At 40.0% G+C, this 15,697-nt stretch overlaps 3 protein-coding genes and 1 pseudogene across 3 annotated transcripts; 3 read left to right on the forward strand and 1 right to left on the reverse strand.

Annotated features, from left to right (window-relative positions):
- The first annotated feature begins 1,819 nt into the window (after positions 1–1,819).
- On the forward strand, positions 1,820–4,982 carry LOC119192512 (leucine carboxyl methyltransferase 1-like). Its single transcript, XM_037446328.1, is given in 4 exon segments — positions 1,820–2,233; positions 3,211–3,354; positions 3,356–3,395; positions 4,116–4,982. Coding segments are annotated over 4 exon segments (957 nt in total). The 5' UTR covers positions 1,820–2,014; the 3' UTR covers positions 4,670–4,982.
- An 864-nt stretch (positions 4,983–5,846) lies between these two features.
- Positions 5,847–9,654, reverse strand: LOC119192513 (integrator complex subunit 9-like). The gene is made up of 6 exons (XM_037446329.1): positions 9,438–9,654; positions 8,728–8,919; positions 8,225–8,427; positions 7,292–8,157; positions 6,629–6,824; positions 5,847–6,395 (listed from the first exon to the last, which is right to left on the reverse strand). The coding sequence occupies exons 1-6, from the start codon at positions 9,444–9,446 to the stop codon at positions 5,906–5,908; spliced, it is 1,956 nt and encodes a 651-aa protein (XP_037302226.1). The 5' UTR covers positions 9,447–9,654; the 3' UTR covers positions 5,847–5,905.
- A 2,903-nt stretch (positions 9,655–12,557) lies between these two features.
- LOC119192510 (cytochrome b5-like) lies at positions 12,558–13,725 on the forward strand. The gene has a single exon (XM_037446327.1). The coding sequence runs from the start codon at positions 12,785–12,787 to the stop codon at positions 13,169–13,171; it is 387 nt and encodes a 128-aa protein (XP_037302224.1). The 5' UTR covers positions 12,558–12,784; the 3' UTR covers positions 13,172–13,725.
- Positions 13,726–14,508: 783 nt separating this feature from the next.
- LOC119192511 lies at positions 14,509–15,300 on the forward strand (annotated as a pseudogene).
- Positions 15,301–15,697: the final 397 nt, after the last annotated feature.

Here is a 15,697-nt window from a genome sequence, read left to right on the forward strand (position 1 = left end):
TTAGCTCTTAGTAAAAAAACAAAAATATTGGTTACATTAAAAACGACAAATTATAAATTATTTAATACACAATGGACTATTGAACAAACTACCAGATGCACTCACTTCTGTCTCAGTCAGATGTATGACATGAGCTTCTACTTTGTCAGGATCTATTTGCATTTGCTGCTGATCTGTGAGAGTATGTACCCTCACATCTGCTGTGTAATATTTATTCACTAATCTCCATACTGGGTCTGCTCCACTGTCATTCTTACAATAAGATTCTGTCACATCATTGTCAATTATTTCTGAAAACAATATAAATTTTCTTTTACATACATTTTTATCACAATGTGCATACAACCTTAGAAGCTGTAATAGCTATGTTCCAAGTGGTAAGTTTATTATATGCAAAAGGGCTTATATCAATAGGCCTAACCATCAGTTGAAACAGTGTCATTTCAATTTTAAGTACAATGTAGTTAATGTAATTACTGAGCAACAATAGATGATCTTAAAATGGCAAAATTCAGTTTATGTTATAGTTCTTTCTAAGATGTGATGTCTTCCATCATGTAAACTTGTTTAGTTCATTATTATACTGTTCCAAAAAGAAATGACCACAAAACTTTGCAGACTATAAAATGTTTGTGAGTAAAGTCTTCGAAGGGCCATGGGGGATTCGGTGCCAACTGCCAATAACTGGTTATTCTTTTAATAAGAACTTAATCTTATTGAAATAAGTTTAACTTCAACTACTGTCCATAAATGTATTGGTGAATCACTTGCCGGACAACAATTTTTTATTTAAACACTTAAACATTGGCAATATTGTTCTAAAATCTTATATTCTAATATAAGATTTTAAATGGAGGCATAGTGCAAGAGATAAATACCGGCGATAAGTGAGTCAGCGGCGGCGGTGTCCGCAGCGCTCACGAGCACCACAGGTAGAGAATCGTAACTACACATTGTAGATTCTGCTGCCGTTCCTATGCCCTGTAGACCACTGCCTCCCACCTTTCCTTTACACTGTACTACTGTACAATATACTTGCCAAAGCTACAAATTTAACAGGAATGAATTTCATTTCACAGTTGATGTTTTATGGTGAAAGTAGTATCAGTTTAGTTTATGCAGAGGCATACTGTCTGCTAAATCTTCTTCTTTACTTACGAATGGTAAAGTTGTAATTATTACTAATTAAATGTAAATTAGAGTACAAAAGTACCTACTGTTGTTACGTCGTGTTAAATGTCAAAATTGATTCAGAATCAGTTGACACTTGACATTTAACAATACAATGACCCATTGGTTTATCTCCATTGTTTATCTCAGATGGTTGATAGTTGTTCTCAGTTCAGCTAACATTTAGCCAAATTAGTAAATACTCGAATGAATACAATTTTGCAAACTAGAGTGATACAACCGATAAAAGTATCGCTATAAACTGGGTTAATATCGGAAGTAAACTTTAAAGTGTGAAAGAGCCTAAATTCGTACCTCGAGTAGTGAAATCACTGCGATAAAAAAATAATAATAAAATGAAATATAAATATATGCTATACCATTAAACAATAAATTAAAAAAAATATTTGATATGATGAATTATAATGAAAAATATTAAATTAAAATTTTGTCAACAATATTATCAATAAATTTTTAATTTCATATTATACAAGATTAGGCTAGACTCTAGACTAGTTGTACTCAAACTTTTATTTATACGGACAACAAAACCTCTAAGTTGTGGTGCTTCGAGCCACAACGTAAATGTACAAAGAGAATACAAATACTACGTATAAATGTAGCTAGTCTTGGCTGTAGATACGTACTTATATTTATATTGATATTGACATTTGCAGTGGTGACTGGTTAACTGTCAATGTCAGTACTGTAAAATGAAGCACATAAATTTATTCAAAACATAATTTTCATGGTGTATAGAGACAAGTGATAGCAGAAACATATAGAGTGGTCCGGTAATGTATCAACGGGTACACGAGAGCTCTTAAGACAGCATATCGAAGCCATGGATAATATAATATCATGGACAGCGGAGGACGAGGCCATAATCGCGACTAACACAGACGCTACAGAATGCAAGCGGTGCGCGGTTGAGTTAGGCTACTGGAAGGATGACTACATCACATATTTCGCAAAACATGTGGATAGAAAGGCACCCGAGATCAACCGAGGGTACTACGCGCGTGTCAGAGCTATGGAGATGTTTATCCATCAGTTTTTGGAGGTAACTAGATTTCACCATCTCTTGATAACCGGCAATAGGCTTTTGCAGGCCCGCTCTCGTATTGAAGTCGCCGATAGGTCAACCAACATCCTCCTATTGGTCCCAAGATTAAAATAATATATTTTCATCCGTATGTCCTGTAGTAATACTTAGTAATAATATTATATAGTATATAGTACAATTTGAATTTTGCGCAATAAGTACTATGATGAGAATTAATCAAAATACAAGGTTTCAAAAACAAAATAGGAATTATATCTGAAAGATTGTTCTCGGGCATGTTATTTTTTTTTTATCATAATGTAAAATTATATTTGTATCAATTTTTAAACTATGCTAAAAAACATATTATGTTGAATGACTAGTCCTTATATTTGATTATAATATTTATATTCCATAATATTTGATTCACACAAATGGCTGAATTGTATAGGCTATTGTTGTCGTAGCATCTGTATATTGATGCTTGAAAGGCAATAATATTTCAGCGACAAATATACTGAAAATGAATTATATAAATATTTTGAATCGCTATTTTTTCTGCATCATTTGATCTAGGTTTTGTAGATCTAGGACAATTTTAATAACATCTCACTATATTTTTATAAAATTAAAAGTTGAATTGTTATGAATTTTTATATTTAAATCAAAACTTTAAAGCACTCTGCGTAAAATTTACTGATTGTAGCTTAGATAGACGCTTTTCAAGCATCGATATCATCCAAATACCTTGAACATCCTATGTATTGTTTCGATGTAACTAAGCTTACCAAGAAATCCATAATCCGCCATTTTCATCAAAGGCTCCCAATCCTTTCCTCTATTTATGTCAAAAAGGTAGTAACGGAACCAAGTTTTAGACTTCTAACACATGATTTTTTTTATTTGTTAATTCTCAGAATCTGATTGAGTATTAAGATGGGGTTTGTTTATTAAAAAAAAGCTAAAATCATAGAAATTTAAATATATGATTGCAGAGATGTGACACAAAATGTCAAATTATCAATTTGGGCTGCGGTTTTGACACACTGTACTGGAGGTTGAAGGATAGCACCCAGGCTGTGGGAAACTTTGTCGAGTTAGATTTCCAAGCGGTTACCAGCAAGAAGTCTCATATCATCAAAGCGCAACAAGCAGCTGCTTGAGAAAATAAGCAATGAAGGTAATGTATGGTGCTTTTTTTAACAACCTTGAGATTGTCAATTTGATGTGTGTAATTTTTTATTTTTACCTCTGAACTCAAGTCAGTCGTTAACCAATTTGAAAAAAAAAACATGAAGGATATTATAATTCCACATTGGTCTAAAAGAAATATTTTTAATATCGGTTCAGTAGTCAATAAAACTTCCTTTCTTTTTATATTAGTTTTTAAACTGAAATAATATGTTGTCCAAGTAATCAAATTGCAAATTTTGTTTTCCTTTGAGTTTTCTGTGATCTGCTTGTGTTGGTTTTGATTGGATCTACATTGGGCATATATATATATATGCATAGCATTACACCTTTTCTCCTTTTCAGGGGTAGGCAGCGGTTAACGTCTCAGTGCAATAGTCATACCATGTGCGCAATAGTCATACCATGTGCGCAATAGTCATTCCATGTGCGCAATAGAATTACACCATCAATAAAGTCTATTTTTTACCTAAAAAAAAAGCAAAAAATGTTTTTCTTCTTCACAAAATTAAACCGCCTTCAAAACCACTAAAAACCGAACTATATACAGTTTACGACAATCTGATGTTTTTCAAGGTGGTTAAAATTTGTTAAAAAGTTTTAATTTTTTTACTTTGAATATATTTTTTAAATTCTTAATGATCCTTTATGCAGCTTGAATAGTACTTATAATTATAAATGTACATCTCCATGTTTACACTTGACGCAGATGGCGAGGTGATGATTCGCGAGGGCGACCTGCACTCGGATGGATACCACCTTGTGAGCTGTGACCTACGCTGCCTGGGCGAGGTACGGCGCAAGCTGGCCGGCGCCGGCGTTTCGCCGGATGCTCCCACACTCGTACTAGCCGAGTGTGTGCTGGTATACTTGCGGCCCGACGCGGCTCACGCCCTCTTGCGTCACTTGTCGTCTACGTTCCCGCGGTGCGCTCTGCTGGTGTACGAGCAGTGCAACCTGGGCGACAAGTTCGGCGAGGTGATGGTGCGCAACCTGAGTGCACGCGGATGTGCGCTGGCCGGCGAGGGGTACTGCCGCGAGCCGGCGGCGCAGGCGCAGCGCATGCTGTCGCTGGGGTTCCAGGCGGCGCGCTCGTGGGACATGCACACGGTGTGGCGCGCGCTGCCCGAGGAGGACCGCGCGCGCGTGGAGGCGCTGGAGATGCTGGACGAGCGCGAGCTGCTGCTGCAGCTGAACTCGCACTACGCGCTGACGGTGGCCACGCGCGGCGACATCTTCGCGGACATGGACCTCAATGCGTAAACACGACCCGCTGTGATTTTGCTTTCCGTTCGCCATTGAAACGCAGAATATCCGTGTGTAGATACTGTCGAGGAGGTTGAAATTATTTTCGTAGTTATAATAAAATACGTATTTTTCAATTTTCGCCTTCGCGTATCATGTGGACGTTTATAAAAACCGTATAATATTGCGCGTTTGTCATATTAGCCCCTAGATTTAATGAGTATCCACTAATAATAACATAATTTTCTATTACGCAGTTGATAAGTGATCAATGATCTGTAGTTTGCTTCGTTTCCACACAATCTCCGCCCAACGCCCACTGCCGCGCTGGTATAAGTGATTGGTACATATCCAGAATAATTAATTTACAACAATTTTTGTATTCAAAGTACAGAGATTTTAAAGGCCAGCACTTGCCTAAAAATTATCCGCTCCTGCTCTACATGTTAAGATGGATTAAAACAGTGAAATACTAACAGATTTTTATTATTATTTGAGATACGAGCTTGTTATGTTTGTGAATATTGTTTAAAAAAAATAAGATTTTGTTTGGCCTGTCTGTTGATGTATAAAATATGTTAAACTGGCAACCCCAAAACTCGTAAGCTAATATATTTATATCGGTAAATTTTAAGTCGACGTCGCGTCATCGTTACGAGTCAGCACTGTGCTATATTTAATAATTTCGATAGATATTTGCGTTCGTATTGATAAAACGTATTAATGGAAGTATGTATTTGTAATATTGAGCACGTTCTGTCGCCATTTAACACGTGCGAGTGCGGCACGCAGAGCGACTACCAACGCCAGCTCTCATCCGACAACTCATTCGTTCGGATGTTTATAATTAGTCTATTTTATCATTATTACATACATAAGTGTTAAATATTTATTTATGGAATAAACGCTGTATCGAGTAAACCTGGCCTTATTATTTAAAATTAACTACCTGAGACAATCCAATTAATCCAGGGTATTCTCTCTAGGACCTGACGTAACTACTTGGGTTCTCCTAGTCAACAATTTTTCGGCAAGCCTTTTTTTTGCGTCCTCTAGGATCTGGTGCGCCGAACGACCGCCCGAACCGCTTCTACCTAAATTCGGTGACTGCAGACTACTGCTCTCTCATTAAACAAAATGCATGTACTGATTCGTGGGATGGATACTACATGAATTGTTGCAATAAGTAATCACATTTACATAGTAATAGTCATTTATTAGTACTTATTAATACAAAAGTGTGTGGGATGCGCGCTAGAGATGTGGCACGCATGCGTGTAGCGCGCGGCGCAGCGCCTGTCTCACGTCGGCGCCGCCCTCGCAGAACACGTGCGTGGCGAGCCGGTCCACGTGCACGAGCGTGTCGTGGCGCGGCAGGTGCAGGATGCAGCCGTCCGCGCCGCGCTCCACGCGGGCGTCTGTCGCTCCGGCGCGCACTAGCTCGCGCTCCAATGCGTCTACGTCGGGCGGCGCGCACTGCAAGCGCGGTGGAGGCGCGGGCGCAGCACCCGGTGCGCCGGGCGGGGGAGAGTGCAGCTCCAGGCGACTGTCGCGCAGACTGAGGGAGGCGCGTAACGGAGCGCCGCGCACGCCGGCGCGCAGCTCGCGAGCAGCGACACGTGCCGCCAGCGAGCCGCTGAGTGTGGCGCGCGCTGCGACTCGCCTCGTGCCCGCGCGCAGAGCCGCGCCGCGCCGCACCACCAGCGTGGGCACGTCCGCAGAAATGTGCGGTCGACTTGTCTCTCTGTGAAAAAAATGTACAGTCCAGCAGTCAGTAACGGTGAACCTTGGTGAGCTTGGATAGAGCGTGTCACTTTGTTAACCAGAATTTTCACGGCACGTTGGTGGGACGAGGTTAATGTTGCTATGTAATTAGTTATTAATAACTAAAATAAAAATTGCAATAGTAATAAACAGGTATCGTGTTTTTACATAGGTAAATTTAAAGTAAATTATCGATGACTATAATGGAGGTACCTGGGAGGCGGCGCGGAGGAGGAAGCGGGCGCGGGCGGCGCGTATTGGTCGGGCAGCGCGAGTTCACGCGGCCTCAGTTCGCGTACCAGCTTGTTGGCCTGTGAGTAGTTCAGCGACGTGTCGATCGGGCAGTGGAATGCCTTCATGGCTATCGGCTGGAACGGCGCCAACGCCTCCGTGTGCGGGAAGTCGGGCTCTGGCGAACGATAAAAAAAACAATTAGATTTCTTAATTGTCAAAATTTTTACACTACTTTCAAATAAATAATTGCATTAAGGCGATACCTCAAGGTCCATTTTCATACATTTTGTTTCACCTTTAATTCATCGTATTATTATCGTATTCGTCATATTAAATTTTAAAGGCCGAAATATCCATGATTATTAATTATTTTTACGTTTTTCTTTCAACTGCGAGAACTAATCACTAACTAGACGTGAATTTAAATTCTTTACTTGCCAATACTTGTTTAGTTACCCAGATTAAAGGTGAAACAAAATGTATGAAAATGGACCTTGAGGTATCGCCTTAAGCTACTAATTTATGTTACTCTCGTTTTTATAATTCAATTCCAGAATACAACCTAGACAGTATGAAACGTTTTGAATTAATAAGCATTAAGAAATAGAATAGGTAGTGAGGGTATTATAAACAAGATTTTACCAGTGAAGATAATGGCGTGCAGCGGGTTGGAGGCCCAGAGCTCCACCATGTGCACGGCGGCACCGAAGCGCAGGCTGGGGTGTCCGCAGAACAGTACGCAAGGTTGTCGGAAGTCACTGAGCGCGTCGTCGTGTAGAGCGCGTGCGTGCCGCAGCCGCGACGAGCGCACCAGCGCCGCGTGCGGGAACGGCTCCTCCGGCACGTACACGCGCGCCTGCTTGGTCGCCGACACCCACTCCGCCAGGATGTTGCTGTACGCCAGCGACGAGTCCGCCACCGGTGACACCACGTACAGCGGCACGTGCGCAAGACCTGCGCCTTCTAAGTGGGCCGATAGACACTCCAGCAAGTCGTACAACACGCCGCTCGGATACACTGGACATAGTACTGAGCCGCCGCCGCGCAACGTTACCGTAGCGTGCACGCACAAGTCGCCCAGCATGTGGTCCGGGTTGTGTGCTGGCGTTTGCGTCAGTGCTGCTAAGATAAGCAAGTCTGCACCGCGCAGCGCCGCCTGGTTGATAGGCCGCGGGTGCGTCGTCAGCGTGCTGGATCCACTCACATACGCGACTTTCTCGTGAGCAGAGCGCAGCACCCAGTTGGCGGAGCCGAGACAGAAGCCGGAACTGACGGCTGTGGCGTCTAGAGCGCCGTAGATGTCGACACGCTCGTCGTAGCCGACGACACGCACGCGGGAAAGTGCGCGTGCGATGTGTTGCGGCGCCAGCAGACGGCGCCAAGCACGCGGGCGCACAGCATCTGCCAGCGGCGGCGGGAGGACGTGAACCGCTTCCTTCCATCGCTTTGCCGCACCACTATCCTCGCCACTCGCTGACACCCATTCTGAGAGCTCCTCCAGGTAGAACCTGCATTCAGACACTGCAAGTTACTCATATCCAAACATAACCAACATTGCAAAAGCAGTTTAGTTACCTTCCAATCTGCAGTGTGGGCTCTGTTGCATACACTTGTCCTTTAAATCCAGTTTCTTCTGTGATAAATGGCAATGCCAACATACAAGTGTAGTTGGAGATGAGAATGACATCCAGTTGAGAAAAATCCACCACTTTGTCCAGAGGAGGACAAAATTCTGGAATACTGTCCACAAATACTCTTCCACAACATTCCTTTAGTTCCTGAAGTGACAAAGAAACCAAATAAATGTGATGTACTAAAAAAAAATATTAGCTTTACTGAGATTGGTGAAATCTTTTTAACTTAGTGTCTAAAATACTGATCCACATTTTTTATATATTATTGTGCTAATATTTATTTTTTTATGTGGCTGTAAAAATTTGTTTGGTATAAACGTCTCCTATAGTATTTACCAATAATGTAACTTTGAATTAAACAGATACAGAATTAAAGCAGTAGATCTGCAGATTAATGTATTCTAATAAAAAAAAAACACAAAGTAAGCATAATGTTTTATTTAACCCCTCAAGTAGTGGATCATTATGATGTGGCGGTGTATAGTTCGGTAGGGAGGCTAGCCTGGTGCTTGGAACAGGAGGCAAAGGTAGAAAATTTAGCACAGAGTGTGCTGACAGACCACAATCCAGCATTATCAGCAACTCCTTGAAGGACAGCACGAAGCATGGCTTCGATGCATCGCTACTTAGGCAGTACTGAAAACAGTAACAATAATGTATTCAACCAAAACAATAATGACCGCTACAATATTGTTTGGTTCATACAGGCCGGCATAATTGTGTAGACTGTCGAGGGGTAATCATTTCTTGTCAGTCGACATTCAATTTTACTCCCATTCATTTACCATCAAGTGCAGAAGGATTACTTTGCCGTGCCCTTTTAAAAAATAATGGGCAACACTTATAATATTATGACTTACAACATATATTAAGTCAGTATAGACTTCCTGTTAATTGTAAGTTCTAATTCAATAATGACATGCTACTTTCGTGTAAGTATCAATAGCAAATATACAACGACTTAGTCAAATACATATAGATGGTAATAACAGTGAACACTTAGCTTATAGCTTCACCACTAAATAAATCTTTTGTTACTGGTGAAATATATTGAATGAGAATTCGTTTTTAAAAGAAGGTCTTTAACATTTTCCTTTATACTTATGTCTATGATAGATTACAAATAGTATAATGATCAGGTAAGTAATACTTACAAGTTTCATGTTGTTGTTTTATAACCTCAAACATAAACTTTTTGATATCATAATGTTACAAATTAATTTAAATATATATTACACATTCGTCTTGTGTATACGTCCTTCCTTATCAATTAGAATCAAGTTTACGCTTTTATTATAGTATCATAATCTATTCAAAACAAAAATAAATGGCTGTCAATGTCGACGCAGTAGTAGATTTTTTTTATAATTTTACGGCTCTGTAGTATTGTCCTTTGAGTCGAAATTTAATTAATAATTTTAGAAACCGGTGAAATGAAACTGTACACTATATTTTTCATTATGTTTATTTATAATAGTCAGCGTATCCCTGAATAACGATTAGTCGGTCAGCCTATCTCTATATTAAACTGGATAAATAAAGTAAAAAATATTGTTGGTACCCAAGTATATCGTCGCTGTAGGTGGAGAACTAAATAACTCAAAATTTCTAGTTTCGAGATAAACGCTATTAACTGTTTTTTTTCGTTATTTTTAAGCATTACTAAAAAACTATAAATAATTTAATGTCGGTATTTTTATATATCTTGGGTCTTATTATCTATTATGCATTAACAAAAAAAACTGACCTGAAGAAAAAAAAAAAAAAAAAAATAAAAACTTCTTATTTCATTTTTCCACGACAATGTTTTGTAAGTTTGCTGAAATAAACTAAATAACTCGTATCGTTATTTAGTTTTGCCACACTAGAAACCATATGGTAAAGTAATTAAAAGGTTTAATAATTACAATTATAGAGTTTATTTAAAGTGAATACCATTAGGATTTTCAATGTCTAAATTAAACAAATCAAGTTGTTTAGTTCTTCTACACACTTGATTAATTTTGTTAAACAATAGACTCGAGGAAGAATTAAACAGCTCATTTTATTTAATTTCTTTACTATTGAACAGATTATAAGTCGCAGTTTATTTACTTTTTCTACAACAAAATATATATTATTTGAATATATTTGTTTCTCCACTTTTAATATAAAAAAGCTATAATTTCGAAACGGGATAAGATAATGAAATGCTTTAGGCCAAAATATGCGCCATGTTTTGGGCAACACAAAAGTGATGGAAGTCCAAAATGGCCAAAATCCGAGTTATTTAGTTCTCCACCTACAACGACGATATATACTTATTACTTAGAGCTTGTAACGATTTTACTGTTTTAGATTGATAAGGTACTTCCAATGCATTTGTCATGTTGGTTTGCAGTGGCGGCCCTAAACGACGCGAGGCCCTAGGCGAAAGCAAAAAGAAACAGACGCGAGGCCCCGAGGAGAGTAAAAAAACATTCTTCTGTTTTAACAGTTTCGTGGGTAAGAACGTAAAAAAAGGTCCTGCGAGGCCTCCCCTCTTTGCCTCCCCCAAAGGCCGCCTCTGTTGGTTTGAACTTGAGTCATTGTGTTTCAACGCACATTGATAAAGGTTCGTAACCAAACTGATCTAGGTATACCAAACCGCGCGTTAATGTGCAACCGCAGGCTTCAAGAGAAAGATCTTAGATCATTCGAAAGTTATTGTCATTCTTGTGGTACTTTTCATTCTTGTAGGTACTTTTCTATTCGCTGCTTCATTAACTTTTCACAGGAACTTTAACAGACAAATCTTTCAATTGTGCTCACAAATAGTACTGCAAGGTTCACGGGGTGGTGAGACCATGGTATGGCCTCAGGGTTTTGGGATAAAAATTATATTCGTTGCACCCTTGTATCCATTACGCTTACCTTACCTACGTGCTGCGTTTGCTACATCGCCGTGTCATGGGTGTCTTGTTTAATTTTCCAAAAAAGTTATGTAGGTACTTACGGCAGAGACTGATTTATTTATTGATTGTAATATTAAATGAAGAGTTAAAATTATGGTAGCTACAGCGACGGGTTGGCGCCTCAAACCCACGTGAGAAAAGTCAAATAGTTTATTGCCGGTATAATTGGCTCAACTTTTACTAGAAGGAAGGAATAGGACTAAAGAGTAATGGGTCTGGGGTCAACTCATGGTAAGTGATAACTACATCCCAGAATATCTCACTTCCTGAGTAAAGGTTTTGTCCGGCTAAAAGGCACAAGGATGGGTATTGGGATGCTGGGGGATTAGGTAAATAATTCTGAAAAGACTGAATGTTTCAACAAAAACATAAAGTACCACATATTTACTCGTATATACATTTTATGCTCATACACACACATTCACAGGCCTAATCCCTCTCAGTAGTAGAGGAGGCCCGTGCCCAACAGTGGGACGGTATATAATAAGTACAGGGCTGATATAATTATATTATTATTATATTACACCCACATTCATGCTTTTTACCCTCGAAGGGGTAGGCAGGGGTACAACAGCTGTCAGTTTTCGCTCCGAGTATTCCACGGGACGGATCCCATGATGTAATAAAGGGGCGAGCCTATCACCATTTCGGGCACAAATACAGACTCCGGACTGGTACCGTGTAGAAGAACCACAATTCGTGTTTCTCACACGTAGAACTGTATTTAGGTCAGAATAATTCAAACGGAAACATTTTTGTTTGCTCCGAAATCGGGTTTTCATTTTTAAAAATGAACCTATGTAAGTATTTGATAAATGGAGCCCATTCGAAGTACGAGCCAACACCTGTGTCGCACTGTAGGGTGGCGCCTGGCGGGCATGCGACCTGCCAAGTAGAGAACTCGAGAGCGTTGAGCTGTACCAAATGTAGTATTTGCGCATGGCAGTTAGTTAGATCTTTTAAAATTAAACATGTCCGTGCACCGGAAAGTTCAAGATTTCGAGTTACGACAATACTAAGTTTTTATAAGGGTTTACACGGGATGACCATTGACGTTAGACAACGGATCGTAAAACGGAGGTCACCTAAGGCCACACCATTACTTTAATTTATTGCCACATTCAAGGTCACTGTTGTCAAGAGTGTACAACTTCACCTTCGTTCGCCTATGTAATATATTAACCGGTTTTACGCCACGCAAAGATGACGATAGCAGTTTATTTTAAATGTCCCAAAAACGGATAGTAGCAAAACAGTAAGTGTCTAACTTAATAATGCTCGAAAATAATTGAATGTAACATGTAAACCTTTTATGAATTAAAACAATAAATTAGTACGTAACTAGCACATGTTGCATATTCATGTCAGAAAAGTAGTTAGTATGCGGCGGCAATACAGTCGTGCACGTTACTCCGTCTCGTACGCACCTTACCACTTGTTAGATTATAAGTGGCAGCCCAAATTACGCAGCAACTCTCCCTATTACCTTCGAATAGAGTGGTGGCAAGTTGGTATACCGTAAAGCTATCATTGAACGTCACCCTACCGTGTCCGACGTGCCCTGCGCCATGGCTCTCACCAAGTTTACGCGCAGCTCGTTGGAATCGCGAAATACCTTACGTGACGCGGTCATCATCATCGACAACATAGTGTACGACGTGACCGAGTTCCTGGAGGAGCATCCCGGTGGAGCGGAGATACTCCTCGACAATGCTGGTAAAGACGCGTCGCAGTGCTTTCACGACGTGGGTCATAGTGACACCGCATTCGAGTGGCGCGAAAAGTTCAAGATTGGCGAGGTGGTGGATGAGGACAAGTGGGAGGTGAAGCCACGCGAGGCGTACGCTGTTCAAGAACACGACGAGCTGACGTTGGCGAGCTTGCTGAGTGTGTGGGGCCCTCCGCTGGTGATGGCCGGGATCTCCGCGCTGCTCTACATGTATCTGTTTCAGTGATATTCACACATCTAAGACGTAATATTATGTGAGGTGTAGACTGCGGTGTTATTGGAATCGACGTGCTCCACGGTGACTGGTGGACGTGATTTAAAAGGAATGGTGATTGTTTAAATAGTTACATAAAATAAAATATGTGTATAGGAATAAGGTACTTAATTTTTAACATGTATAATGTATATTACACTTATCCTGACTGATTATAAATAGACAAGGCGCGACCTAAGCTGATGGTTTTAGACGCAATTAATTTTATACTAGTTACCTACTCACCAATGCAAGAGAAGCATAAAGATTGGATTTTTGTAAACTCGTCCCATAATCTCCATAAGTAAGTCCAATTGGCCTATCTGAAACTATTACATAGAATTCTTTTAAGCATTCTCAAGAACAATAAATGCCATAGTTTTATTGAATATAAAACGATCTCGATTGAAGTGTACTCGTATTAATTGTGGCACTTTTCATCGGTACAGAATTCCGCATTGAATCTGTAATAAGTATTGTGGAACAAAGTTTAGCAATAAAGGTTATATTTGGTGTTTTGTTGGTAATCTGTTTTTTTCTTAATTTCCTTTAAGAGTTTCGTGACGACCGGACGACGTTGGTTAGTTGTTACGTCATGTTATGTTGCGTCAATTGTCATGCTTCGATTTGAGATGAGATAAACATACAAGATAACTTTATAATTATTCCACCCATTTATTAAACAAAGTAACATCTTCAATTTATAACTGAAGAGCACAGAACTTCCGTCTCAATTTTTTCGGTTCCTGGCGTTTTTACATTACCTTCAAGGTGAACTAGAATGTAGGGGCAGAAGTTAGCAATTTGCCGGTAGAACGCCGTATGGAGCACATAAAAAATATAATTACTTTGTATGTTTGTAAGTATGTAGTAAATGCCAAATTTAGCACTAAGCTATTCGAAGCGACAATTAGAATTACTGTTATAGTATATGAATCTGGAATGAATTACTAGAACTTTACCAATTTTATTTAAGAATTTGTATTTCGGCTGTATCAAAATTATATCTGTTGAAATTTGATTAACATCCGATTTTTTTGGAATATTTATATAATTAATTAGAGCATGTAATTCGTTGTTTGTAAATGTTATGTGAGGCATAATCTGTAGGCTGTTTCTATCCCACCTGTAAACTTCTTTAATAGTTTAATTAAATCAAAACCCACCGTCCTTGATCTTTGATCATTCAACATCAACATCTAATTTAGTAGTTGTCAGTGAAGCACAAACGAGAAATACTCTTGCGTGCACAACCCGTGTAACTCACGATATCGTATATTGCATTTACTACCGACTGGTCATTGGTCCATGTCTGGTTAGTCGTTCAGAAACCGGTGTCGCGTATACACGGCGCGCCGAGTGCCTGCGCTTGCGATCCTATGATCTTGATAATTCTTTTCGACATATTGTTGTGCGAAGCGCGACTATAACTGATATAGTATCATCGATGACAAGTACATATATCGGTTAAGTAAAAAAAAAAAACCAGACTGGTAAGTCACGCTGAGAAGACAAATAGATAAACACTTGTGTTATCAGAAGCGGGAGGAGAGACGCAGGTGGAGAGGAGCGCAACCGCCGCCAGGGGAGGAGGGGCGTTCATTGGCACTCGTCACTCCTCACGGCCGACAGTAGTACTCGAACCACGTCGATCAGCGCGCGCGCACGCTTAAAATGGCCGAAAAGACATTCACCAGGAAACAAATTGCTGAATGGGATAACAAGTCCGAAACGGTATTCATTATCGACAACATTGTGTACAATGTCACGAAGTTTCTGGATGAGCATCCCGGCGGGCATGAGGTGCTAGTGCATGCCTCTGGGAAGGACGCCTCCGAGGACTTCGATGACGTAGGCCATAGTTTCGACGCAAAGGAAGCTCATGAAGAAATATGTGATCGGCGAAGTGGTGGCTGAGGATCGTGTCGAGGTGAAGAAGAAGCACGTGGCGTGGGAGGACACCAAGACGGAAGGAGACAACGGCTTCCTTACCTCGTGGAAGTTCCCCGTGTTCCTGGGCGTCGTCGTGACGCTCCTATACTCGTACCTGTTTGGTTAGGGGCCGGCGCCGCGGCGTTTCTCCACATACCTCTACACTAATGTTGATGTACATATTTTGATACAAAAGATATGATGTAGGTATTTAATTATTGTATTTGTTAATTAATTGCAAAATAGGGATACGGTTGACACTACAGGGAGTGAAGAGTGTAGTGACCAATGTGATGATTAAAAGGAACTTAGTGTGGTACTTAACCTATATGGACCGGTACATATTAAACCGGCTGTTAGTGCTATATTATACTTTTAATCTATACCGGTGAGTGTTAACCACACAGTGTGGTGATGTGGAACAGTTTCCTGACGTCTTGTTTTTGCTCGACGCAGGTTGACTGACGAGTATCTTTACTGAAAATATTGTGAAATTATCTAGATGTAAAGATAAACATTGTTAAGTTTCTTAAATAAATTATATTTTTGAACATGATATTTTCATAT

The sequence above is a fragment of the Manduca sexta genome, unplaced genomic scaffold (genome assembly GCF_014839805.1).
Source record: "Manduca sexta isolate Smith_Timp_Sample1 unplaced genomic scaffold, JHU_Msex_v1.0 HiC_scaffold_2865, whole genome shotgun sequence".
NCBI classification, from domain to species: domain Eukaryota; kingdom Metazoa; phylum Arthropoda; class Insecta; order Lepidoptera; family Sphingidae; genus Manduca; species Manduca sexta.